Source organism: Blennius ocellaris, assembly GCF_963422515.1.
Source record: "Blennius ocellaris genome assembly, chromosome: 1".
Taxonomy (NCBI): domain Eukaryota; kingdom Metazoa; phylum Chordata; class Actinopteri; order Blenniiformes; family Blenniidae; genus Blennius; species Blennius ocellaris.
Genome location: NC_137650.1, coordinates 15,240,147 through 15,265,599, shown reverse-complemented (window position 1 = coordinate 15,265,599; position 25,453 = coordinate 15,240,147). Strand labels below are relative to the sequence as shown.

The window sequence follows — 25,453 nt, the reverse complement described above, 5'->3', positions numbered from 1 at the left end:
AGATTTTCTTGGAGATCTCAAACTTTGATTGGAGTAAAGCTTAAAGATTATTTCTGTAACAAAACTACAACAAAAAAAAGTCCTCGAAATCAGAGAAAAGCTGAATTCACTCATGTTGAATCGTCTCATCTTTTTGCTCCTGTAATACTGATTATTTTGACTTTAATGAAACTGAGCTCACTAAAACATTTTCAAAAAAATCCCATTGATTTTACACACAAAAGTGTGTTTTTAAAAATGTACACCTTGGGGGCAGTTTTCAAAAAGTTGGTTTTCAGTGCCTTGGAGCACCGTTGTGTAAACGGAGCCTAAAACAAACAAACCCCCAGGAAAACAGCGTCATTTTGACAAGCAAATCAGCAGGTTGGAGATCGTTTACCTTCCAGTTTACAATATAATTACATCATCCTAATTACACATGGCCAGTGTTGCCACAGCTACCTTGAAAAAGGAATCCGATCACTGATTACTTTAGTGATTAGTTGTTTTTGAAAGTAACTAAGTTAGATTACTTTCAGACAACACCCCCCCATCGTCTGAACATGAAAATAAAAAAACTGCTGCTCACTGCCTCCTGCACCACGTTTATATGTATTTTAATCTTTGACCTTCATTCTTTGTTGTATTTATATCTGACTCATGGTTTTATTATCAGGTTTTTTACAATTACTGGTATTTATTTACTCTGTGTGTGTGTGTGTGTGTGTGTGTGTGTGTGTGTGTGTGTGTGTGTGTGTGTGTGCGTGCGTGCGTGCGTGCGTGCGTGCGTGCGTGCGTGCGTGCGTGCGTCCATTTGGAGGAGAACGAAGGAGTGGCTGGTTCTGTTTAATAATAAAGTGGCTTTACAGAGAAGAAACTCATCATGGTGGACGCTGCAATAAAGGCACACGTGACTCGTTAGATTACTTGTTACTGAAGAAGGTGGTCATCCGAGAGTAACACGTTCCTAAAGCCCCGTTTACACAACAACGAATACGAATGTATCCACAAAACTTTCTTCACTTCTGGGAGGTCCGTTTACACGACACCAGTGTTCTGATCTACTGTATCCGCTAAGTTTTTATCCCAACTCCCAAGGTGGAAAGCAGCGCTCTGTGAATGTAAACAAACATGGCGGAGCCGTAGTGGTTTGACTCGCGGTCCATATTCTAGTTTTATCGTCCATATCAGTAGTTTAATAGTTGAGACTCACCCCTGATAGCATCCGATGTGCCATCAGTCCATACGGATGTCGGGAGCTCTCCATTTTCTCCACGTTTATAGTGTAGTGTTTTCTGCACACGTCTGTGTGGTTTCATTACAAAAGCAGGCAAGAGCGCCCTCCAGTGGCCCGGCATACCAACTACACCATTGTCTCTGTGTCCGCTGCTGCAGTGTAAACAAACTCCTTTTGTTTAAAAAAAAAAAAAGGATTAGGTGTTGTCACGTAAGACACGCACTATCGGCATCACTGCACATGGCAAACCCTTGGAAAAAAACTGTGCTACAACAAAGATGCACAGCAGCAAACAGCAACTGTCTAAAATAAATGAGATGTCTGAATAAAATACTTTCTACACGTGTACGTTACACCTGAACAAAACTCACAGCTTACAAAAACAGACACTACTTCCTCCTTCCTCCTTGTGTGTTTCCTGATTCTGATCTTCACGATTTCTGAGAACCGACCAGCAACAACAAGTCCAACTGGCAGAGATCGTCACCGGGGGGGGGGGGGGGCGTTAGGGTAACAACGATAATTGTAGGAATTATGAAAAAAAGACAGCTCAAATGTACACCATGTAACTGTCTTTGTGTGTCCATGAGGAACAACCTGACTTATTTATCATAACATTCAAAATCTTTGATTTGCATGATTTCCCAATACATTACAACTGTTTTGACTGAGAAATTTCCTGCTTTATACTGTATTCAGGACCAAAATAAGCACACTTTTTTTTTTAACTTGTTTTGTGTTTGAGGAATGTGCTTATAACTGAGATTCCATTGATTTGAATGCAAGTGAGTGGAACACTAAGCAGTTTTAAAAAGAAGTACTTTCTATATTTAGTTGAGGAGTTCTTTTTTTTGGGGGTATTTTCATGGTTCACAAAATTCTCCACATAACATTTTGCCTTTGGTATTCATCTGAACATTACAGTTAAATCTCCACAAAACATCCACATCTATATAAATAGTACATAGATGAATGAATGGTCCTTCCAACATCTTATGTACACACAAACCATAACCTTACCACGAAATAGCTACTTTCCCTAGAACAGAGAAACATGGGTGCACACTGGTGTTATTAAAAAAAATAAAAGGAAAAACTTCGATGATGAAGTTAACCTGGCAAGAACACTCACTGGTTTAATATACCTGATCTATATTTCCCATCGTTTCAAAAAACATCTTATGGTAAATGTAATTCTTTCCATCTTAAAAACATCATATATAATATCAATCCACTCGTCCACTGTTGGTTTTTCTGGTTTCAACCCGTTTCTTGTACTGGCCTTCCTGCCGGCTGCACTGAGTATCTGAAACAGATATCGATCCTTAGAGGAGAAGTTATCAGGTGGCAGAGCCCCGAGACACAGAGGCGCAAACCCAAATGGAATGTCTGTTAGAAATATGCTCTAAAAAAATTTAATAAACCTCCAGCCAAACAGGCACCAATACTGTACAGGACCAGAATATGTGGAAACGATTTGCCTCTTGGCATCAGCATCGTCTCCAACATGGAGATGAGTTGGTGTAATGTGTTTTTTTGCTAATCTAATGAGGATTTTCTAGCAAAACGAGTTGAGAATTTCTTAACCAGTCATTTTGTTTGTAATCGACCCCAGATACAATTCATCCAATGTGACCGTCGCTGGACCAGAACTGAACGTCATTGACAGTTATATAGACCCAGCAGTGTACAGAGAACCAAACCTGGCTGCGAGGAATATGAGAAAATGAACATATATAAAATATGAAGTGCAAAAGGAAGCATCTTTTAGTGTTTACAACTAAAATGAGAACGTTACTTGAGTCTATTCCAGTATACTTTTCAGATGGACTATAAAACAAAAGAAAAAACTTCATTAAACAAGGTCTATTTGGTTGGAAGCTGCAGGGAGCTCCAGCCGCAATCTTCACTGTGCTACTGATGTGAGTTAAGTATTATTTAATGAAGAGTAAAAAGTGCACAGTTAATGTGATCTGCTCAGCCATAATAGGCTCATTAATAGATAATGGGCCAGGTTGAACTAATCAGGAAGCGGATTTGAAGTGGAGTCAGATGCGAGTGCAGCTCTTTGGTCGTGTGCTCAGTGTGAGTGACGATCTGCAGGGTGAAAACGGAGCCACACAACCAATCTGTGGACCTGCTTGATCTTTGACCTTCGATTTCAGATCAGACTGACGCCCCACACGAAGACACCGTCTCCACACACGTCTGCTATTACATTCCAGTTCAATCACATACACTTCATTTTAATGTGTTTCATACATGACAGAGCAGCAGGTGGTTCACATGTAACAGCTGCTCTACTCTTTAAGGTTTTGTATTTTGAAATAAATCTGTTTCCAGACGAGAGAAATGTTGGAAAAAAAACCACCCAGGATTCACTGGTTTACATTTCACGCAGTTTAGTTGAAGTGGACAAATCTTTACCCGGCGCAGCACTCACCCCAGAGAGGAGCATCCGGGCGGAGCGAGAACCGCAGTGACTCGGCCTCGGAGCTGGTCGGCGTGGGACTGCACCTCGATGACCATCACTTCCCCTCCGCGCCTGCAAAAGCAACAACACATTTTTAAAGCATAAACAGTCATTAAATGATAAATGGACTTCACTCAATAGCGCTTTTCCTCCGTGTGAGCAGCCCCCAAAGCACTTTACATGGTTCATCACATTCACACGCCACTGGCGCCTGCAGCCATGCAAGGCGCCGTCACTCCAATGGGAGCGGTTTGGGGTTCAGGTGGGGTTGCAGGGAGACGACAACTCTACCAACCTAGCTATTACCTGCATGATTAACTGTGTACAGTGACTCTGAGATTGCACAGCTTTTTTTTTTTTTTCATTTGCTGACTGTAAACACTCCTTTCATTTACATTATTCATTACTTTTTACATCTACTAGGAGTGCTGCCCCGAGAGGTGGAGGGTCATTACAAAGTGGTCTCTGAAGAGAACAGGCTATGTAATGTTTGTGACTTATGTTTGGTGGAGGATTAATTTCATTTCATGTTCTACTGTCCACTGTATAATGATTTAAGAATTACTTCATCAGAAAAGAAAAAAAAAATGCACGGAATAATCCTGATCTCTTTTGGTTGGCAGAAGGTGACATGCTGAGTTGGTTATCTAGAAAATATATATTTTTTGTTTGGCAAGATCTGTGGAAAAACCTCTTGACTCTGATGAAATGTTTATGTTATATTGAAGATGTATCATGACTGCCATCTTCCTATTCATGTATATAGTGTCATATAAGCCCATGTGGGCTGGGCACATGTGTGCATGACACTTAAATAAACAAATATTCACTCAATATTCATTCTACGAGATCATCCTTGCTTGTTTTTATCGGCTATGATGAAAAGATTAATTTCGATGAAATGATTCTGAGCCACAGGCCATTTCCATTCTGGTACATTCATGTGATGAGAGGACTTCTATCAAGAGGTCGAACTCAAGCTGAGCCGGGGGACACTGTTCAATTATAGAGATACTTCAGTGTTCCCTTGAAAAAAATGCACAATTATTCCAAAAAACATGCTGCTTTCTTTCAAACGTTTAAATAATTGTGGAATGTTTTCCACATTCTTGAATAAACTTTCAATTAAATAAAATAATACTTCAAATTTAATCAAATAAATGGTAATAATTATAGAAATGCTTTATTATTTATGAGTTCAAATATATATTTGTAACATCTGCTTCTTGTTTAATAGACTTTTTAATTATTAAAAAATCACGACTTATAATTTTGGTATCAAATCGCATGAGCCTGAATTTGAACAGCTGAGGGCCAGAAATGGTCTGTGGGCTCAATTCGCATGTCCACATGCTGAAGTGTCCCCGACTCAAATTGTTCCCATTGGAGTGGCAGCGCCTTGCTGTCCATTGGTGTGTGAATGTGTCTGTGAATGGGTGAACGTGATTAACGATGTAAAGAGCTTTGGGGCAGCTCATGCGGTTGAAAATCGCTTTGTAAGTGAAGTCCATTTACTATTTAGATTAGAAAAAGTACAAAAAACATTCAGTTATTGCAAATTCAGCTGATCTATTCTGGAAAAACAAAGATGGGATTCATGAGCTAGTTGTTTCCTTGTTTGCAACGAAAGTCAGTTCAGTTCTACACGGGTGAAAAATGACACTTTGGTTATTGTGTGCACCGATTTAAACAGTTTCAAATGTGCTTCGCTTATCTGCTCCACTTCATTTTAAACAGAAACATGTTTATTCACGGCCTCTCTTCAGTCATTTCAGCCAGTTTAGTGGTTATGTGAATGAAGTGTTATACCTGGGGAGCCACAGAGCTCCACTGACCGGCAGCACAGTGAAGGCCTGCAGCTGAGGGTCTGAACTCTCTGCCGGTTCCAGGGGAGGATCAGTGAGGGGGGGCTCTGACGGATCCCTGTCCGTCTCCTCCAGCGAAGCAGTGCTGCAGCCGGCCGGTAAGCTGAGCTCCTCCGTGTGCGAACAGTCCGACGGCGGCGGTTCCAGCGAGCTGTTGGAGGATATGGAGCAGTAGTCCGTCAGAGAGTCCTCGTGCTGCAGGATCTGAGTGCCGGCGTCTTCGCTGTAGATCAGGGTCACTTCTCCCGTGATGCTTTCCACATCTTCGTCCCGGTCCCGGGTCGGGAGACTGGCTACTGCCAGCGTGGCGACCCCGGTGGGCCGTTGCACCGAGAAGACGTCCCGCAGAGGATTACTGTCCCCGCAGCTGAAAACACAAAACAGCATCTCAACAACAGACGAGCAAAAAAATACCATCAAGACTTTTGTCCTGCAGAGGCGAAGGTCAGATTGGCCAAGAATAGTTTTATTAGCGGCAGCTAAATAAAGTGAGGGACAAATCAGGAAGGTGTGAAGTAGAAGTCACTCACGATGCTCACATCACTAAATGTTCCCAAACGTCTATCAATACGACCCATCTCATTCACTGAGAGCACAAAGTGCCATAAATTGGTTTTCTTAGTGGGTTGATCAACTACAAATAAAAACGTTAACAACAGGATGTGTGAGCAGGTTATTTAAATGTGTTACAGCCTCAAGACTGGATGGAGCACTGGGTGCGTGCAAGAAAATAATTAAATGAGATAACATGGAACCTGTGGAACAAACAAGCCGACTCCATCCTGGATGGATCACCAGCCCACCCTGAAGCCCCTGGATTTATCATAAAGTCAAAGCTTCAGTGAAAAATCTTAAGAGCAGAGAGATTTGCTCCTCAACAATCTTCTCAAGACTTTAGTTTTATAAACACTTATTCTTAAACAATTAAACTGCTTTAAAAAAAATTATCTATTAGCGAAAACTCCTTGAATATAGCAAATTAATTCATTAACATACTGAATAGATAGTGTGTTATTTTAAGCCACCCTTCAGATTCAATCTTCTCTGGGTTCTTCCAGCTTATACATGTGTTTTTACTCGTGCAAATCTTGAATAAATCAGGCCTGAATGTGCCTGATGTCAGCCCCTGTTGACAAAGGCAAAGCAGCTTTGGATTAACTTGTTTTCTTTTCTTCATCATAAAATACTGACTTTAAATACTCAGGTCTCAGATTCCTACTCAAACTAAACTTGACTTTACAGGGCCCCTTTCAACCCACCTTAATGACACAGATCAATCCTGACTCACTCCTTTAAGTAGGTTTACTGCAGGTTTTTCACAATGTGTCACTTTAATTAACCAGCCGGCACATTTCCGGAGTCTCTGCCTGTCTAGTAATCACAGGGTGATGAAAAGACTTGACGACTCTTTGCGTCGACCTCGGGGACTCGCGTCGCTGCTCGGCTGATGGCCGGGTCTTCAGTCTGCACATGAACCGACTGGATCATAACCTTTTGGTTCCACAGGTGATTCCGGACCACAGTGGCCTTCAATGTACTGATCTCTGACTAAAGACACTGTTGCATGAAGGCACAGTTGTCAAACTTTTGTAAAACAGTAAATTGATTATATATAAGAATAAGATATATTTGTGATAGGAGCCAGTTGTCTGTCCTGATCGTAACTGCAGATGACAGTAATGACTCCCAGATACACTCAATGTGACAAGTTTCCCACACACACTGTTTATTTCACTGGACGTTCGGAATTGAAGGCAGAGAAGATTTCTTTTCTCCGCCTACATCTGGTGAAGTCTTGAGCTCTGCAGAGTATCAACGTCGCTTCCTGTTACTGATCAAAACCATTCGAACACAAATATTTGCAGGGAAACTAACTGATCCATAAACACCCTGAGCTGCATTCCTGCAGCTTCAAACTTTATTCTACAATTTATTCAGATTTAGAAATATGTAAAAGGCCACTCACACCTCCACAAACCTGCTCAGTCAGCAACAAAACAAAATGGGCTCAATAAAACCGACACTGTTGGAAAGCCCGTTTACGTCCATGAGGAATTGGGTCACAATCAATGACACAAGGCCGATTGATGCCCTTTTTAACTGTATTTTAGATATCAAGTCATGGATGGCAGCAAATTTCCTCCAGCTCAACCAGGACAAAACAGAGATTTTAGTCGTAGGTCCTGAACACCAGAGAGAGAAACTTTTACCAAAACTGCTAGATTTTAACTCATCTTCATCTGTAAAGAACCTGGGCGTAACTTTTGACTCTGAGCTTAATTTTATCTCACACATCAAAAATGTCACAAAGACTGGTTTTTATCATCTGAAGAATATAGCCAGAGTCCGCCCATTTCTCTCTCAGGCAAACGCGGAGGTGCTAATGCATGCTTTTATCTCTTGTCGAATTGACTATTGTAACGCCCTGCTCTCTGGTCTCCCCAAGAAAACTTTAGCACCACTACAACTCCTACAAAACTCTGCCGCACGAGTGCTGACGAGGACCAGAGGGCGGGCCCACATCACGCCTATTTTAAAAATGCTGCATTGGCTCCCCGTTCGCTTCAGGATCGATTTTAAGGTTCTTTTACTAGTTTTTAAGTGTCTTAATGGTTTTGCACCCTCTTATTTATCCGAACTACTTTTATCATATCAACCCTCGCGGGCCCTGAGGTCCTCCGGCACCGGCCTTTTAATTGTCCCTCAAACGAGGACCAAAACTCACGGGGAGGCTGCGTTCAGCTCCTATGGCCCCCGTTTGTGGAACAGCCTGCCGGGGAACCTCAGGGCTGCAGAGTCCATTGAGGTTTTTAAAAAAGGGTTAAAAACTCACCTTTTTAATCAGGCTTTTAACTGATTTTATACATGTATGTGTGTATATAGTTATGTATTTGATCAATGTATTTATCTACTTCTATTTATTTATTTATTTATTTCAGATAATTATTTAATTTTCTTTTTTATCTCCAGTGGTTCCTCTAGGGGGCGCTACACTGGTGGTGGCCGGTTTTTCCGCTGGTGGAGCCGTCCCATGGGTTTCCCTGCCCGGGCACCTGGCAGGTCCCCCGCGTATGCGGTGGGATTGGCTTGTCTGCCCGGTTGGGGGGGGATCTGTGGGGCGGCGCCCCCTGTGGTCGGAAGTTGTGCCGCCCCCAGTGTGGACGGCCCAAATATGTCCCTTTCCTCACCTTAGTCCTCAGTGTCCTGCCATGTCTCCATATCACTAGGTATGTCTTCACCTATGGTGTGTGTCTGCATGTGTGCGTGTGTGTTCACCTGCTTTTTATTCATCTATTTTATCTTTGCACTGTTTTTAATTTTTGTGGAAGCACTTTGTGTTGCTTAATGTATAAAAAGTGCTATAGAAATAAAGATTGATTGATTGATTGATTTAGAGAAACAGCATTTGTGGGATCCTACAAATTAGGATGATGATTGTTTTATGTTGTTTAAAGATGGATTGTTTCAACACAGAAACAATCTACAAATACCACTTTTAATCTACCTGTTAGCTGCGGAGCTGCCTTGGTAAGTCTGTTCACTTGACTTGCTGTGTGATTGTGACACAATAAGTGGTGTGAGATAACAATGCAGGTTTTTTTTTTATCAGGCTCTTCTGCTGGTTTTGAAAGGAAGAGTGTGACACTGTGAGATGGAGAGAAGGAGTCTGACTGCAACACAAAGTGGTGATAATATTCTATAAATACAGCCTCCCCACTGAAACCCCCCCATTGATGGTATGTCAGAAAGGCTGTGGACCCCCACTCTCACAGGAGCCTTCAGAGGAAGATCAACTCGCTTGTGATCCTGAGACCCCTGGATGGGAAGCACTGCTTTAACTGATGAAGCTCTGTTGTAATATTGTTGCCCAGTGTTTCTACATAGCCGAGTTTTAATCCTGCAACAATTTCCTACTTTTGAATGAAATTTCTGAATGACCCTAAAATGTACTATGACCTTTACAAGTGGTACTGTGACCTTCTCTCCACTTTTTACTGCACGTGTCCAACTGTACAATGTTTTAGTACATTCTGCAGAACCCACTGTTTTCTACCAAGAAGCTTAACAGCAAAATCCTCAACAGGTGTTTGATCCATGAATGGATCAATAAATGTCCTGCTTCAATTCGAATGGCAGTTTAACAGTCCTCCTCATCAAACTGTTTAACATCATGAGACCAAGAAGATGCCCAACAACTGATCATTGAAGCTTCAAACAGAATGTTCTCAGACCAAGTGTCCACAGAGCTCAGAGTGTCATCAGCAGGTAGAACAGAGACACGGGGAGACTGGAAGAGTCACAGAAAGACAGAAGTGGACGTGCTTTGTCCACATCTCAAATGATGGCCGCTTCACGGTGAAACAGAAGAACCAGATGATCAATCCACTCGGCACCAAGTGTCACGTTAGACCATTATAAATGTTTTACATCAGCGAGGTCTGCTTGCTAAACCCCCTGTAAGGTACCTGAACACACCACCAGACACAGGTCCCATCGTCTCCATGGACCAGAGAGCATATATGCCCAACAAGTGTATAAAAAACTCTCCATCCTTATTATTAGTGGCAAAATGTTATCATGAGTTTTGCCAACAATATTTTAAGTTGTTACATTATTATTATGTTACTGAAGTAGCATCAAAAACAAAATAAACAATAAGAATGTTTTTTATTTAAATATAATTCACTGATGATACATAATATCAATCACTCCATATAGTGGAAAGAATTTTAATTATTGGCTTGATTACATTTAATATGGCCCAAAATATTATGTTTTTGTTTGTGACAGCACAGAGTTTTTCTTTGAGTTGCCTTCATGTGAAGATCTGTTAGTACATGTGTAGTGTTGGAGGTGTGACTGTTGGACGAGAAACACCGGATGAAAGCCAAGGCGACTGTCTCACCTGCTTCAGGAAGTGGAAATAAAATACAAAATATACATAATACATCAATAAAACCCCTCTTGGACATTAGCTGAGCTTAGCCTTTTCCTTGAAATGTTTAAGTTGCTGACATACATTTAAAACCAAAACTTCCTGTTTCCGACATGGTCACAGAGCTGGTTATTTTCCCTTTTTTGCAGCTTAAAAACATCCCTTGGAAAAGTGAATGGGCTTTAAAACTTTATCCTTGAAGGTGTTTGCAAACCTGGACTCACCAGTACTTGGCACAAAGTTCGTAGGACGCGGCGTGATAGAGGAGCAGGGTGTTGCTGTGGTCATCCAGGGTCCACACTGCTTCCTCCCCCCACAGACTGAAGCTGGTTGCCATAGATACGATGGAAGATGGTGGACGGTAGGCTTCTATCCTCCGAACTGCCTGGAGACTCAGACAGTCCATAACCAGCACGCCCGGACCGTTGGAGAACCACAACTGACACACACACACACAGAACCTGATGAGTGCTTTCAACATGGCTTTACAATGACCAGCCAGAACATCACCAATTAGACTGGGTCAATCTCGTAAGGTGCATCGGTAAGAGAAGATCTGTTTACCTGTGAGCCACTGCTGACCAGAGCCATGCTCCTGACTGGGTAAGGTCTCTGCCTGAGATCAGAGTCCTTCAGGCCAAACACCGTCTTGTTGATGGAGTGTGAACACAGATACGTGTCCCCCTCCAGAGGAAGGTCCTCCACCAAAGTGTACACTGCCACCAGGCCGTCACACATCCCAGCAAACACTCTGGCCAGGGTCTGATGAGGAGAGCAACAGAAGGTCACTGGAGTGCATGTGAATCCTCTGAAAGGTCTTAACTTTACTGCATGAATTTGTCCTGTAATGTAATGTGATCTGCAGCGAACCCAAACATCAACGCAGACTACACAAACTATTTTCATAATGCAGACCTGGATTAGGAAAAATAAGCAAGAAAGATAAACCGTGCAAACTTTGTGTTCCACAATGACTTCCACATGTCCCAAAAAACTTACTTACTTTTTAAGAGTGGATGTGAGTGATTGGTTTATTTAACAGCATGCGAGGTGTCTAATCAAAATACTGTGTTAAAAAGTATATTTGTAACTGTAATCCAATATGAGCTGTGTAGTAACACGTTCCAGTTACTTGAGTAACTTCATGAGAGTAGTTTCAATGCAAAATATTTTTTATTTTTACTCAAGTATAATTAAAACTCCTTTACACAGGACCACTGGTTACCTTGACTTATGGACTAACCAGAATATAATAAAATAATCTCAGTTACAGATTAAAATAAAAGCAATTGATCTGTGAGATTTCGATACAGAAGCTACAGAACCACAATGACTGTTTCTACTTGTTGATCCACTTTATGCCCGAGGGAAATGTAACCATGTTTTGACTGCAGAGGCCATTTTGCTGGATACGAGATGTTTTTAATTGATAAGATTATCTTGTAATCATAAACATTGACGTTGTTTTTGATTGAGTCATAACACCCCTGACCTGTCTAGACTGTACCTGCCTTCACTCATCGGCAGGTGGGTTCGGGTCGAGCACTCGTGACTGTTAGATGGATAAAGTGGTGAAGAAGATGGATAAACAGATTGACATGGCTCCGGGACACATTGAAGAATGATGAGGTCTGTCTGAGTAAAGAAATGTGTCTGCTGGATTCCAACCTGAGAGATCTGAAACGGCGACGAAGGACCAAACTCGTGAACCTATCACTGTATGCAGTGCTGTGTGTTGTTTGCGGTGGAGTGCGTCGTGCATGGTGTTGTGGGCGATGTTGTGTGTCGAGGCGTGTGCTGACCTGCTCTCCTGCTGGGACGGGGAACAGGCAGGTGATGACGGCTGGACAGGAGAAGCGCTTCTGGGGTTGACTGAGTGGACACATGTCCTTCAGGCTGTAGATGAACACTTCCTGTTCCTGTGGCACGAACATAGCATTTTTTCCTCAGTGCACCACATGAATACCGGAAGAACAAGGAAGGTTCATTTGTTTTACACTAAAAACACATCAGGTCAGAAGATACACTGACAGAGCTGGAACATTTTAGCTTTCTTTTTTTTTTTTTTTCCTGGTATTTACTCAGAACAACAACGTCTTAAAGTCTGTACTTGGTTTTCGCCTCGGAGCAAAGATTTAGGACATTAATCCAACATAAAGACAACAAAGCCGCCTACAGGAGTAAAAATCCTTTGTGAAAATTAATCTGAGGAGTTTTAGAGAAAACAAAACAACCAAGCAATGGAAGGAGCAGCCAAAGTAAAAACAGTTGCAGACTGAAATACAAAGTTGTGAAGAAAAGAGCCGACTTATAAATGGGAGGGTCCAAGTTTTTAGAATTTACAGATTTCATTACTAGTTAAGGCAACCATGAGCACTTGAGTGAACTTAGTAGTACCAGACAGTGCTGAGTTTGGAGGGTGAAGGTGGAAGATGATGGTAAATGGACATTCAGGAGTTAACAGATCATTTGAGTGTGAAGTGATTGTTGTGGCTGATCATCTGTTGATGATCAGGGAGTGTTCTCCCCGATCTCAATGAATAAATTCACTTTTCATGACATCAATTTGCAGCTTTTAAAGAAGGAACTCAATGCAGACATCTCACAAATGTCGCAACAGAAAGTCTCGCTAACCTTTCTACTGTAAAAGTCTATATAGTGTACATGTTGTCTTACACAAATTCAGGAAGCTCTGTAGCTTGTACACAAACAAGTCCCTGTATTCTACGAATTAATAAAGCATCTGTGAAAAATATATACAATGTAGCATTATAAGTGATAAACTACAGTTTGACAGAATTTGTTTAAAAAAGAATATTCAAAACAGAGAAGGGGTTTGATGTGATTTCTGGCGGTGTGTACCTCGGTGGCCATCCACAGAGAGTTAGACATCTTCAGCTGGCAGCTGATCCTGCTGCCGGGACAGGACATCCTCTTCACCTCCACCTGGCCCTTCTGCACGTTCACCACACTGTAGTTCCTGCACAGCAAACACACAAAGCTGCTCATTTGAGACACTAACTTACAGCGTGTAAGAAAAACAGCTCCAGCATATTTTCTGGTAAAGAAGCATCACCGCGGTGCTCAGATTCATGAATAAATGCATTTTCAGTCTTTCAATGTGCTCACATTTGTTAAACAGATGTGATTGCTGCATAAGTGCATCCATTTGTGGGATTGTCAAAGCTCTTCAACCCACCTGAGCACAAAACTAAAATATAGAACCATCTGAAAAGCAGGTTTTGGTCCACAGTCAAGCTAAATCTGAAGGTCAGAGTAAAACATCAATGTAATTCTGATCCCAGGAGCTGCCAGTGGACCAAACATATGAAAGAAAAACATACTTCAAAAGCAAGAGATCGTTATTAAATGATTTTACCTCTTACATTTCATAAGCTGTACGTGAGTTGCTCATGAAGAAATCTCTTTGGTAGATTTCAAACAAGTGAATCCCTTTTGCCAGACTGTTTAATTACACAGAGCCAAACAAACCTGATATTCAAGATTTTGAAAAATAAAAATGAGCAACTTTATGGGAGTGGATGTGCCAGGAGAGTCGGGGGGAGGGGGGGCGAGGTAATGTGGTGAAACCTTCGAGGAGTCAGCAGAAATGATTAAGAGCAGACATGAAGTCCTCCTGCCTCACACAGAAAACAATGCAGCTGTTACATCAGGCACCTGGAGCTGCCTCAGTCAGCACTCTGTGGGCCCGCAGTGACGTACGAACATCCAACTCAACACTTTCTACTTTATTCACAGTCATCTGAATCGGGTGGGGGTCCCAGCCAGGGGGCCGAGGCTTTGCACATGTTCAAGAATAATACAAGATACATTTAGAGTACAGAGAAGACCTGGAAACTGCTTAATGCTGATTATCTGTGTGAGAGAAGGGGTTAACAGTTCAGAAAACAATCCACTCGAAGACCTGGCGGTGGAATGAAGGTAAAACACATGATACTGCTCCACATTACTGTCCTTACTACTACAAATAATAATAATAATAATAATAATACTGCTTTATTCAAAATAGTTTCCATGATTCTGCAGTAATTTTGGACAACAGTGACGATTCCAGAGAAGAGCAGAGACCAACCTGTCGTCCTTGTCTCCGCTCCAGAACACGGCGCTGGAGCCCTGCAGCTGAGACAGGAAGAGCTGCGAGTGGCTGTCGCAGGGCAACACGTAGCGGAGGCACGGGAAGCTGGGCTCCTGCATCTGCCTCATGCACTGCATGGCCACCGGCCTCTACACACACACACACACACACACAAACAGACACGAACGAGCATGCGCACAGTTAGAGGAAGGAAGATGCTCTATGATCTGGACGTGAGCTGAGGTTATATCAGGAGGAATCCGCAACAATCTGCTACAGCTAGCCATAACATTTAGATAATGCTGATCTCCCCGAAAGTCTCATAAATCAAACACAAGCACATACAAAAGCAAAATAAGAAGTACACTCGATATTGTAAACATTAAAGTAAGAGTGAAAAATTGAACACACTCAGAGAAAGACGGAGCAAAAACTGATTGAAGAAAAATGAAGGAGAACAAACCAGACAAGTCAAGAACTGGATGAACGATGTGGAAGTAGATCATTCCAGGGAGTCTAGATCTAGAAATAAAAGATCTACACAGGTCGTCCAGCTAACTGTGTCAAGAACCTCCAGTATTTTGTGTAAAAAAACAAACAAACATAATTTTTTTTGGCATTAAACATTTGGGAATTCAATGATCATGACCCAGGTGACACAACTCTATCCCTCTAAAACTTTGAATTTGCCTTCATCTTGGTTGGGTCTGTCACTGGGCTTCCTGGAAACCTGCACACAGACTGCGTAGAGCTACTGAGTGCATTACTTGCGGGAGTGAGGACCGGAGCAGCACGTCATCGCCAAACAGGACAAACAATGAGACTCCTGTGCGGTTCACCTACTTCTGTTCCAGCTCAAACCATCTGTGTGATTACGGAGGAGACCTCACCTTCTCTGGCTTGGTGTCCCAGCACTCGGTGAGCAGCTGGTGGAGGCAGCAGAACTGAACCTCCTCGAGACTCCCCAGCGTCGGACGAATGCCTTTGGAAAGTTTCTTGGCTATCTGGAGCTGATGTTGTCCCAGGACTGGCCTCCGCCCGGACAGCAGCTCGTACATGACCATACCGTAGGAGAACATGTCCACCTGCAGGAGAGACGAGAAAAGAGATCAGTCGTCCTGGATCACTTTCTGAGAAAAGCTGTTGTAGGTTTATACCGACAGCGCTTTGCTGTGGCTCATCGACTGCTCAAAGTTATTTGAGGTTGGGCATGGCAGTCTTTCTACAGGAATTTTGCATGTTCTTGCCGTCTCCCCTCTGCAAGAGTCAAGTCACAGTTTTGGGTAAATTTATCATCTTTCAAACATATAGCCGATGTATCTTGTAAGAAATTTTTAAGCTAATATGTTGCAAACTGCACATGACACTGCAAGATAACGGTGTGTGGAGCAGGTTTGTCTAACATAAAGCCCCCCAGGGGCGAAGAGCAGCCCACAAGATGCTCCAGTCTGTCCCCCAAACCTCCAAGCAAATTGGAAACATTTCAAAGAAAACAATAATTTTTAAACATATTTCTTAAGAGCAGCAGATAGAACTCAACAGTGGCCCCCAAGCTTAGATGATCGGTGATGCTGCAATGAAAGAAAACTCTCTTGTATTGCAATCAAACTACTCTCAAAGTCATGCTGTCAGGTTGTTTGTAAAAACAGGCATAAGGCCAGAGTTTTTGGGACATTTCACAGTATTCAGCACAAGAAGGTTTAATCAAAATTGGCGTCATTTTCTGTACTAATTGTTTGATTTTGTGAAAATATACACATTTCATCACATGTACTTCATATGCGGCACAACAAAGAAGAGATTTTAAGTTTATACTGAAAGGTTATTATTATAGTACTATTAATCAGTCTGGCCTCTCAAGATGAATATGGCCCCTAAACTAAAATGTGTTTGACATTCCTGTTGTAGACTTTTAATGTTAAATCTATTCCCTTTTTTTTTAAAGATAAGAAAGTGAAATCTGTGGGATTTTTGTTAATTGTATACATGCCTGAATGTGTAAATTGCATCAAAAATGTATTTAAGTCTGAAAGTGAAAAAAAAATAAATCTTAAAGCATATTTGAAACTCCATACCTTCAGGTAGCACACATGAAATGGAAAAACACCGCCGTAGACATCAGAGATCGCAAACGTCAACTCTGTTAGGTGACATATCAGGAAATGAGAATGGGTGGTATACCAGCAGCAGTCAACATGAACATACTGTGGATGTATTTCCTGGTGATTTCATGTGCACCTCCAGCAAATAAGCCAGTTTGTATTAGGTCCCTCTTTTGAAAGTCTTTAAACATTGTTTGGTATCAGGATTTTCCCCTTTCAGCTTCATGTGACTTTGGTGGAATCAGATGTCTCTTTGTGTGTAATTTACAAGACAGAAAAAAAAAAAAGTTCCTGAAACGCCTGAACATGTCAGTATGAGATTAATGACTTCAGAAGGTTGCAGATAAAATAATTAATCCATATTGACACCAGAGGATTTTCTCTCTCCAGACAAGAATCTCTACCCGAGATATTTTGCCCTTGGTACAGACTGACAGGTTCACACTTGTCGGACTCTTTTGTTGGTTCTAAATGGATCTACAGCCTGTACATCCATCAGGAGCACTGCCACAGTGCTCAGTGATCACAAACGCCACATCACATGACCCGGGCAGAATAAGCCCGAGCCTGCGAGTCAAGACAAAGGGTTAAGAAGCTGTAACAGAGTAACAAAATCCACTTTTCAAAACCAGCTGAGTGAGTGAGCAGCCTGAGATTGAAGTGACGGCTGCGACATTTACAAGTCCCTGCAGGCACAAAGTTATAGTACCGAACACACATATGTAGGTATGTTTTGTATGCACACTCACAAAAATCACATTTGTCATTACTCACACAAATCTGATGAATGGAACCACAGTTTAAAGAGAAATGTTACAACATAAAAGAATAAAAACAGAAATGTTCAAAAAGGACTCAGTAGAAGTGAAACTGATATATTTCGAGCCTTTTTTCACTTTTCTACCAATAAGTCCCATCAACTCATACACACACTTAATCGCAATTATTATACACAACAGTTTTTGCATCCCAGACTTCATAATTACATTAAAAAGCATTTTTTGCCTTTTGCATAGTTTTTTGGTTAATATTTCAACTTTCTTTAAGCTCAAACTTCACTGATTTCCACACACCGATTGGTGATGTACACACACTGATGTACAAACACAGCTTATGTCTATCATATGTAAAATTCTACCTAAATTATATCCTGACTTTTGGTCAGGAAACATTTTCACATGTTTGCACAAGTTTTTGTGATTTTAAAAGCCCCTTTACTTCCAACCATCACCCTCAACTGTCAACTTTAGTTCCAATCACAATGATGACATTAAGAGCAAAATGTCAAGGACATTTTTATTTGTGCTGAAACCTTCTGGAAAGTTGAGGGGAGAATAAACCCTCCACCTGCACGGAGTCGCAGGCAGAGCAGGGCGTGAGAACTGACTAATAGCTTCATGTTGTGCTGATAGTGACAGAGGACAGAGGTTGATAGCAGATACTCCACAGTTACACTAATCTGACTTGTTTTGACTTCCTCTTATCTTCAGGAGCTCATTTTTTTAAATGAAGCCCCCCCCCCCCCTTTTTTTATACCCAAAAAGAGTATCTTTGTTCCATTATTGTTATTTAAGAAACATATTTTTCCCTCTTACTCACTGATTTTGTCACTGAAGCTCATATCGGACAGTGTTTGGGGTCTCTGGCCTTGTGGGAATTCTGCTGCAGAGACAAACAGTGCTTCAATGCCAAAAGCACTAAACTACTTACGTGCTGACTTCATTTGTTAGTGACTCCAGATATACTGGAGGTCTGTGGCGTCACGACGGCTGTGGAAAACATTCTTACTCTGACCTCAATTCAACAAGTCTCCAACCTTTTAGCTCCACATCTTCCTCAAACTGGCTCATTCTGCTTGACTCATATAAAAGGCAGTAACAAATAAAGTTAATAGAATGATAAAATTGAGTGGTCATAGCTATCAGAGAACACTTTCAAAATATATGATATATGATACAATAATATACAATTCATATTAAAATACGTCAGAAAATGTGGATAAAAAAAAATATCAGACACACTTTTTTGTATTTTCAGCTAAAGAAATGCACATTTCTCAAGTCCTTCATGGGTAAAGATGCTTAAGGTACTTCACTAATCACATCAAACATGTGAATCAATGTCGCGTTTTATGGCGGATTACAAGTTTGCACAAAATGTAAGGACATTTGTATTTGATAGATTATTTATTTGCTCCACTTATAAGGAACCTGCAGTGTAGGAATAACAAGGTCCCACCGAAGGGTCCCACTGACCACTGCACAACCCCCACTGATAGTGTTGCCGCCACCCTCATGGAGAAGGAGCTCAAGCAGTTTTGAAAAGTTACGGTTTCCCCCATTTTCAAGAGCTTCACCTTGAGAGCCATTTTCAAAAAGTTGCATTTTCAGTGGCTCTGCAAGAGCAAACTGGCTGAACTTTCTCTGGGCTCAATCAAGATATCCGCTGCTCATCCCACAAATGGAAGGTGGCACCTTCCATCCATCTTTTATACTTCTTTATAATCAGGTTTTCCGATGGTATTAACCAGATGAAGCTCACTTCACTCTGCACTGTGACTTCAGACTTCAATATCTGCTGTTATGATTGATGAAAGCTTAACTTTTAAAGCTGGTGTTGATCATCTTGGAAGAAATGGAATGTTTTTCTTTAGAAATATTGTGATTTTTTTTCTCTTTGATGACCATTTAGGACATTTTAAATGGATTACAGCAAAATCATTATTTAATTATTTTATCATTTTAAATTGAACAAGAGCCAATCATGTAACAACTAGCCAATAGTACAATAGGATATTTGACTATCATAACATTTATCCAATAATGTAATTATTGAAGTCACGTGAAGGAGTAGCTTTTAAAAATAATCTTTCTAATGGCATCAAAATAGGTATCACAGATGATAGCCATCACCCTCATTCATTTAAAATACTCTTAGTTGGTTTTACTACATTCAAAATTGACCACATTATAACGTTATTGTTTGTTAGAACACAGCGTGGTATTTTGCACAAAGGCAATTTAAATCGATGCTCCATAGTGACTTAGAAAACTGACATTTTCACAGGTTTGTTGAAAAGATAAAGACACACTGTGGTATCCTCAAAAGGACATGAAAAGGGGACATGTACATGCATGGCAGAATCCTTAGTCGGATTTAAACCATCCAGGTTTTAAATCTATAATTGGAGCTCTAATGATGATCAGCTTAGGTTCAAATGTCTTGTTCCATCTTGAAGTGGCCTTAACCCAGAACTTTCACATTTTCTCCAAACTGGCAAGCAGTCAGCGCTCACAGAGCTGTTTGTCATTTACACTCTGCTTTCTGTCGTCTCAGCTCCATCTGCTTCTAATTAGAAGAGTTAAAGCTCATCAGAAAGCGAAGTTAACCCGTCACAGAGCAGAAGTGGAGCTCGGCCTGTTTTGGGTCAGCAGCTCACTGGGAGACGGGGGCTTACACATACTTTCCTCTGCTCTTTGAAACTTTCCTTTACAGAGGAAGGGCTGGTAAAACAGGGAGCTCCAGTAAAGTCGGGCTCCCCAAGGAGACGAGCACCTCACAGCAGGCGCAGCCAGTTAAAACCCACCGACACACTGCCGAAAGCCAACGCACACACGCACGCCATGTTTAGATAAGCTCCGAGTGTCCATGTGTCACTGATTCTATATGTTGGGTTTACAGCTGAAAACATCAGCTTTCTCCCACTCCATGTTATATTAAATAAACGTTTCTATATTGTTAAAGCAGTCTTTTTTCTTTTTTTTTAACAAAACAATAACTCAGTACTCTGGTATTTAAAGATCTCCCAGGGCAGGTTTAACGGCACGTTAAAGAAAATATCCAGTCAGCCACAAATCAGAATGTTTGGTTGGTTTTTTTTCTGATTTATTTAGAGTTTAAACTGGTTTGGAACTGGAATTTAAACGACTGTAGTTTAAACTGATCTGGTTTGAAGCTTGTGTTTGAACTATTTTAAAGTGGCTTTGGACTGGTACTTCAAGTGGTTTCAACCGGGTTTGCAACTGGTCTGTTTTTAGCCTGGATCGTGACAGATGGTTAAAGTGGTTTTGGAATGGTTTGCAGTTGGTTCACTGGGTTACTGCTCTTTTTGCATTCCTCAGTTTTGGTTTAGAGATAATAGGAAGAGGTTTCTTGAGCTCGAGTTTAAGCAGGATTCAAATGGTTCTACTAAGCTTTGCGCAACTATTGCACTGGTTTTAGATTTACTGTATTCAGTCACTACTACAGGTGGATTATAGACTGCATTTTAATAGATGCATAAATGATCTTTGAGGAGTTTAAATTGCTATTCGAACTGGATTTAGACTATTCCATATACTTTGAATATGCCTACTCTGGGCAGTTTCTGGTCATTGGACTGTGGGTTTAGTCTAGTTTCCAACTGCCCTGAATTAAATATGATGCGTCATCCTTCACAAACCCTGACATTTCATGACATTAAAATACTTTTGATCTGTGTCACAGAGAAAAGGAAAATGGAAATAAAAATTTGTTAACGGTTCAGAATAAATCACATATTAAACTAGAATAGAAAAATTTGACCATAACTGGACGAGACGTTAAATTTTTGTAAAATGTTATATTATACCGATTCTATTTTATGGCATATAGTGAGAAATTGTCAAACATCTTAATAAGAATATTTTTTTTGTACCTGCAATTAGATTTATTTTGACATTTACAAAGAGTTAGTAAGAAATCCCGACACCGAGTTTATTTTATGTGTAGATGTAAAGGTAGTCAGTACCTAGCCATAGTAAAAGCTACGTGGGTCATTTTCCTTGGCCTCCATACGAGTGGACATATGGTCCCAATCAGACAGTAAGGCAACATGCAGCAGAGAGGAAGTAGCCAGTCAAAACAATCAGCCTTCTAACTGTGAATCCTCAGGTGTGTGAGGCAAAATAAATACTACGTAAAGGCTAAATCTCTTCTTACTAATACCACTGGCTTAAGCAGGAGACCGCAGGTCAACAGCATGCCGTCCTGACCCGCTGCACATACACTGAAGTCGTTTCCCATGGTGTGTGTACACACACTGCAGCTAATGGATCAAACAAATTGAAGCTTTTCTTCAATGACCGCTTTCTATTTGCCCAACATGTGTCTCGCGTTAGGATCAAGTGACCCTGTAAAGACTTTCAGATATGATGTGTGGCAGAGGGAAAGGAAATATGAATCGATATTAAGAGGGAAGACACGCTGACAGGAACAGTCTGACTTTCTATAAATGTCATTTCACGTAATCAAAAACCAGCGTGAACACAATGTAAATTTTTTGCAATGCTAAAATGTCCAAAATGCCCCCCTTTTTTGTTTTCACTCCATAAAAAAACTACACAAGCAATTTTTGTCATTTCAGTTGGACCATTTTTCTCTTTTTCTTTTTCTTTACTTTGAGTCATTTTTGTGTTTTGTCCATTTTTATCAATTACAGCTTATCTGGAGGTTTGAGCAGTTTTACTTTATTTAGACATTTTTATTCTGGAGATTGGAGCTTCACTGTAGAACGAAAATAGAAAAAACTTGAACGCAAAATGTTTATTTATATCACATATTCTGAAAGCTTCTAGAAGCTGTAACAGAGGAGCTGAAAAGCCACATGCAGATCCGGAGCCGCAGGTTCTGTTCTTGAGGGATAACAACTCTATAGAACATCATCAAACTTCGCCAAAACAACCAGCTGAACAATCAAGAACCTCAATATTCCAGCGTACAATCGGATGCAGAGTAGAAGATATAAATATATATAATGCTGTTTCCGTCGTAGACAAAAAAAGGATTTGATTTGATTCTTTAGTGTTTTCTGCCCTTCGTCTATAGTGTGAGTAACGCTTTAGTCATGAGGATTTTCTCTCAAGGCCTTCTTGAAATGCTTTAATCCTAAAATGTGATCAGTTCTGCTTTGAGTTAAAGTGAAAATGTGTGTGTGTGAAATATGAAAAAAAACCAAACCTCAAGGCTTTCTGAAGTTATAGCTTTAGTGTGGATGGGATTAAGGTGCTTTAAAAGACAACATTGATAAAAACCAGTACAAATGTCAACATTAATGTAGGTGAAGTAAAGGTGGCTCATACTTTCTCATCATACACGATGCCTGGTCGGATTTCGGGGGCCTGGTAGCCCGGTGTGCCCTCCACCCCCAGAGCCCCCTCATGGAAAGACTGTCTGGAGATGCCATAATCCGACAGCTTCACGTTGACTGAATCCTCCACCTGGAAGACGACGTGTCAGGGAGACAGCGGGAACAAGCAGACGTTTGTCCAGAAAATCTTTGAATGAAACTTGATATGGCCACAATTCTGTGCTTCACTCACCTTCAGAGACCAAACCAGGATGTTGTCGGATTTCAGATCACAGAAGATGATGCTCTTCCTGTGAAGGTATGCCAGGCCTGCCGCGATCTGATAGGCTACTTTAAAAGTCAGCATGTGACCCAGGGGCATGAACCCAGAGCCTAAAGAGAGAGAGAGAGAGAGAGAGAGGAACAAAAAAAAAAAAAACATGATTTCATGTTCCACTTGAAACAGAAACGATGTGCAAACGAGGGGATGAATACACGTGGACGTGCTTTTGTCTTTGTGCTTCTCCTCCAGCACGGTGTTGAGGCTGCCCAGCGGGGCGAGCTGCAGGGCGAAGCACAGCGGGTGGATGCTGATGCCCACCAGAGACACGATGCAGGGATGCTGCAGAGAGTGCAACATGCTGGCCTCCTGCCGGAACTCGGAGAAGCTCCGACAGGCGTTCGCAGACTGCAGGTGCTTCACCATCGTGTCTGAAACAGCAGAGGAACACGTTGGATGCCGGGGATACGAGTTGTTAAATGCACACTAAGAACACCACAAGCTTTGATTTTACCAAACACAAAAGCAGGAACAGGTATCCGAGTGAACAATAAAGGTGGGGAAGTAAAAAAAAAATCTACATATATCTTTCTCTGCAGCTTTTGGCTTTGATATGTCTGAATATCCTATTCAAAACAAATGGAAGTAACAGAGACTGAAAATCTAAAATTTGTTTATGAAATTTACACAACTTTGAAACAATGAAATGCACATTCCCACACATAAGACAGACTTAACCATCATTGCATCTTATATTGTAGTAAATATGACCTTTTAAAATATTGTTAACGTGCCTTCCCCATCTTTTTTATTTTTTATTATTCACTTTAGTTTACATTATGAATGTGTCACTGGTTTCGATTGTACTTCTGAACTACAGAGACTCATAGCTCTACATTTGGACCATTTCCCAGCTGCTTATCCAAAACAAACTGTGACTTTACGGCCTTAAAAGCACACACACTGCCAAGTACATGCAAAACTGTGTGAGGCGCTCCATGACTTGTCTGATCTGTGCAGTTTTAGAGACCCACATAAAGAAAACCAACAGCTTTTCCATTCAACTTTTGAAGGGGTTTCTGTCATTATAGAACAAAATTAAGTTTTGAATGAACCTCGCGCATTAAAATGAACTCGCCACAACTGGAAACAACCGGGCCTGCCTCTGTACCTGTGTCGCTGCTGAAGGTCTGCTGTCGACACTTCTTGAAGTGGAAGCGTTTGACAGCCACAGGCTGAGTGTTGTATCGGGCTCGGTAGATGACGGTCCCGCTGCCACCCTGACCAAGGATGCTGCTCTCTTCCTCAGAGTACTCCAGGAAGGCCTTCTCCAAAAACAACCTAACACACACACACACACACACACACACACACACACACACACACACACACACACACACACACACACACACACACACACACACACACACACACACACACACACACACACACACACACACACACACACACACACACACACACACACACACACACATTTAGCATTACATCTGTGATTTGGTTGCTCCTATCAAACTTAGGCTTGGAGGCAACTCTGTGCAGACTTGGAATGTCCTGGCTCAGCAACCTCAGGAACGGCCTTCACGGTAAGTATATTGTGTAAAATCAGTCATCATCATGGCAAATCCCTGCTGAGATCCAAGTGCATTTGCAATGCAATCAGGCACAAACGGCTCTTTTACAACCATGTGGGTGGCGCTCATTTGTGCTCTTGGATTTTGGCAATAATTGTCCAGCACAGCCACACCAAACGAAGTGAAAATTTGTTGTGAATTATGACTACTTAAATGGTGTGAGGACCTTCCTCCTGTACAAGTGAAAGCAGACAGCGCAGGCAACAAGCTGTCGACTCATCGAGGTTTATGTTCGTCGTGTGATACGTCAGAATGTTGGCGACCAAAAGGAAACTTCTCGGGTGCATTGTGAAAAGTTCTGTATCAAGAACGATACTGCACAGAGTACTCGTTATCGCTACCCGACAAAACCCGACGAGAATTACATGACTTCATCTGTCAGAGTCAAGAGGGCACAAGCGATGTCAGTGGTTTGGAGATTCTTATTTTATTAATGAGAATGACAAAAGAAAGACAGACTGTAAATTATGTTCTGGAAAAATATCAAGACGAGGAGAAAGATAGTTGGTGCAACACCAGCAACTTAATCACCAGAGACATTTGGAGCAGCAGAGTTAGAACAATGTCGCTTAGTAGTTGAGCTGCACTAAGTGCTACATGCTACAGAGTAAACTGAAACCCTCAAGACTGTTGGAGGTGACGTAGCCTTGACAGAGGCTGTGTGGAGGTGGTTCATGGCAACACATAACCTTCTCATATCATTTGTGTATGAAGTGCAAATCAGGCTTTATGGCTTTAATAAGTACTC

The 25,453-nt window shown here is 41.4% G+C and overlaps 1 protein-coding gene across 1 annotated transcript in view; it reads right to left on the bottom strand.

The window, feature by feature from the left end:
* Positions 1-25,453, bottom strand: part of lrrk1 (leucine-rich repeat kinase 1) — a 76,850-nt gene that overhangs the window by 5,732 nt on the left and 45,665 nt on the right. The window contains exons 26-37 of the mRNA XM_080497049.1: positions 24,225-24,394; positions 23,269-23,484; positions 23,027-23,166; positions 22,787-22,924; positions 15,477-15,671; positions 14,584-14,735; positions 13,353-13,470; positions 12,293-12,409; positions 11,055-11,252; positions 10,715-10,929; positions 5,499-5,921; positions 3,660-3,761 (exon numbers count right to left, since the gene is read on the bottom strand). Of these exons, the coding sequence (XP_080353175.1) occupies positions 3,660-3,761; positions 5,499-5,921; positions 10,715-10,929; positions 11,055-11,252; positions 12,293-12,409; positions 13,353-13,470; positions 14,584-14,735; positions 15,477-15,671; positions 22,787-22,924; positions 23,027-23,166; positions 23,269-23,484; positions 24,225-24,394 (2,184 nt within the window). The remainder of the gene's footprint in view (positions 1-3,659; positions 3,762-5,498; positions 5,922-10,714; positions 10,930-11,054; positions 11,253-12,292; positions 12,410-13,352; positions 13,471-14,583; positions 14,736-15,476; positions 15,672-22,786; positions 22,925-23,026; positions 23,167-23,268; positions 23,485-24,224; positions 24,395-25,453) is intronic.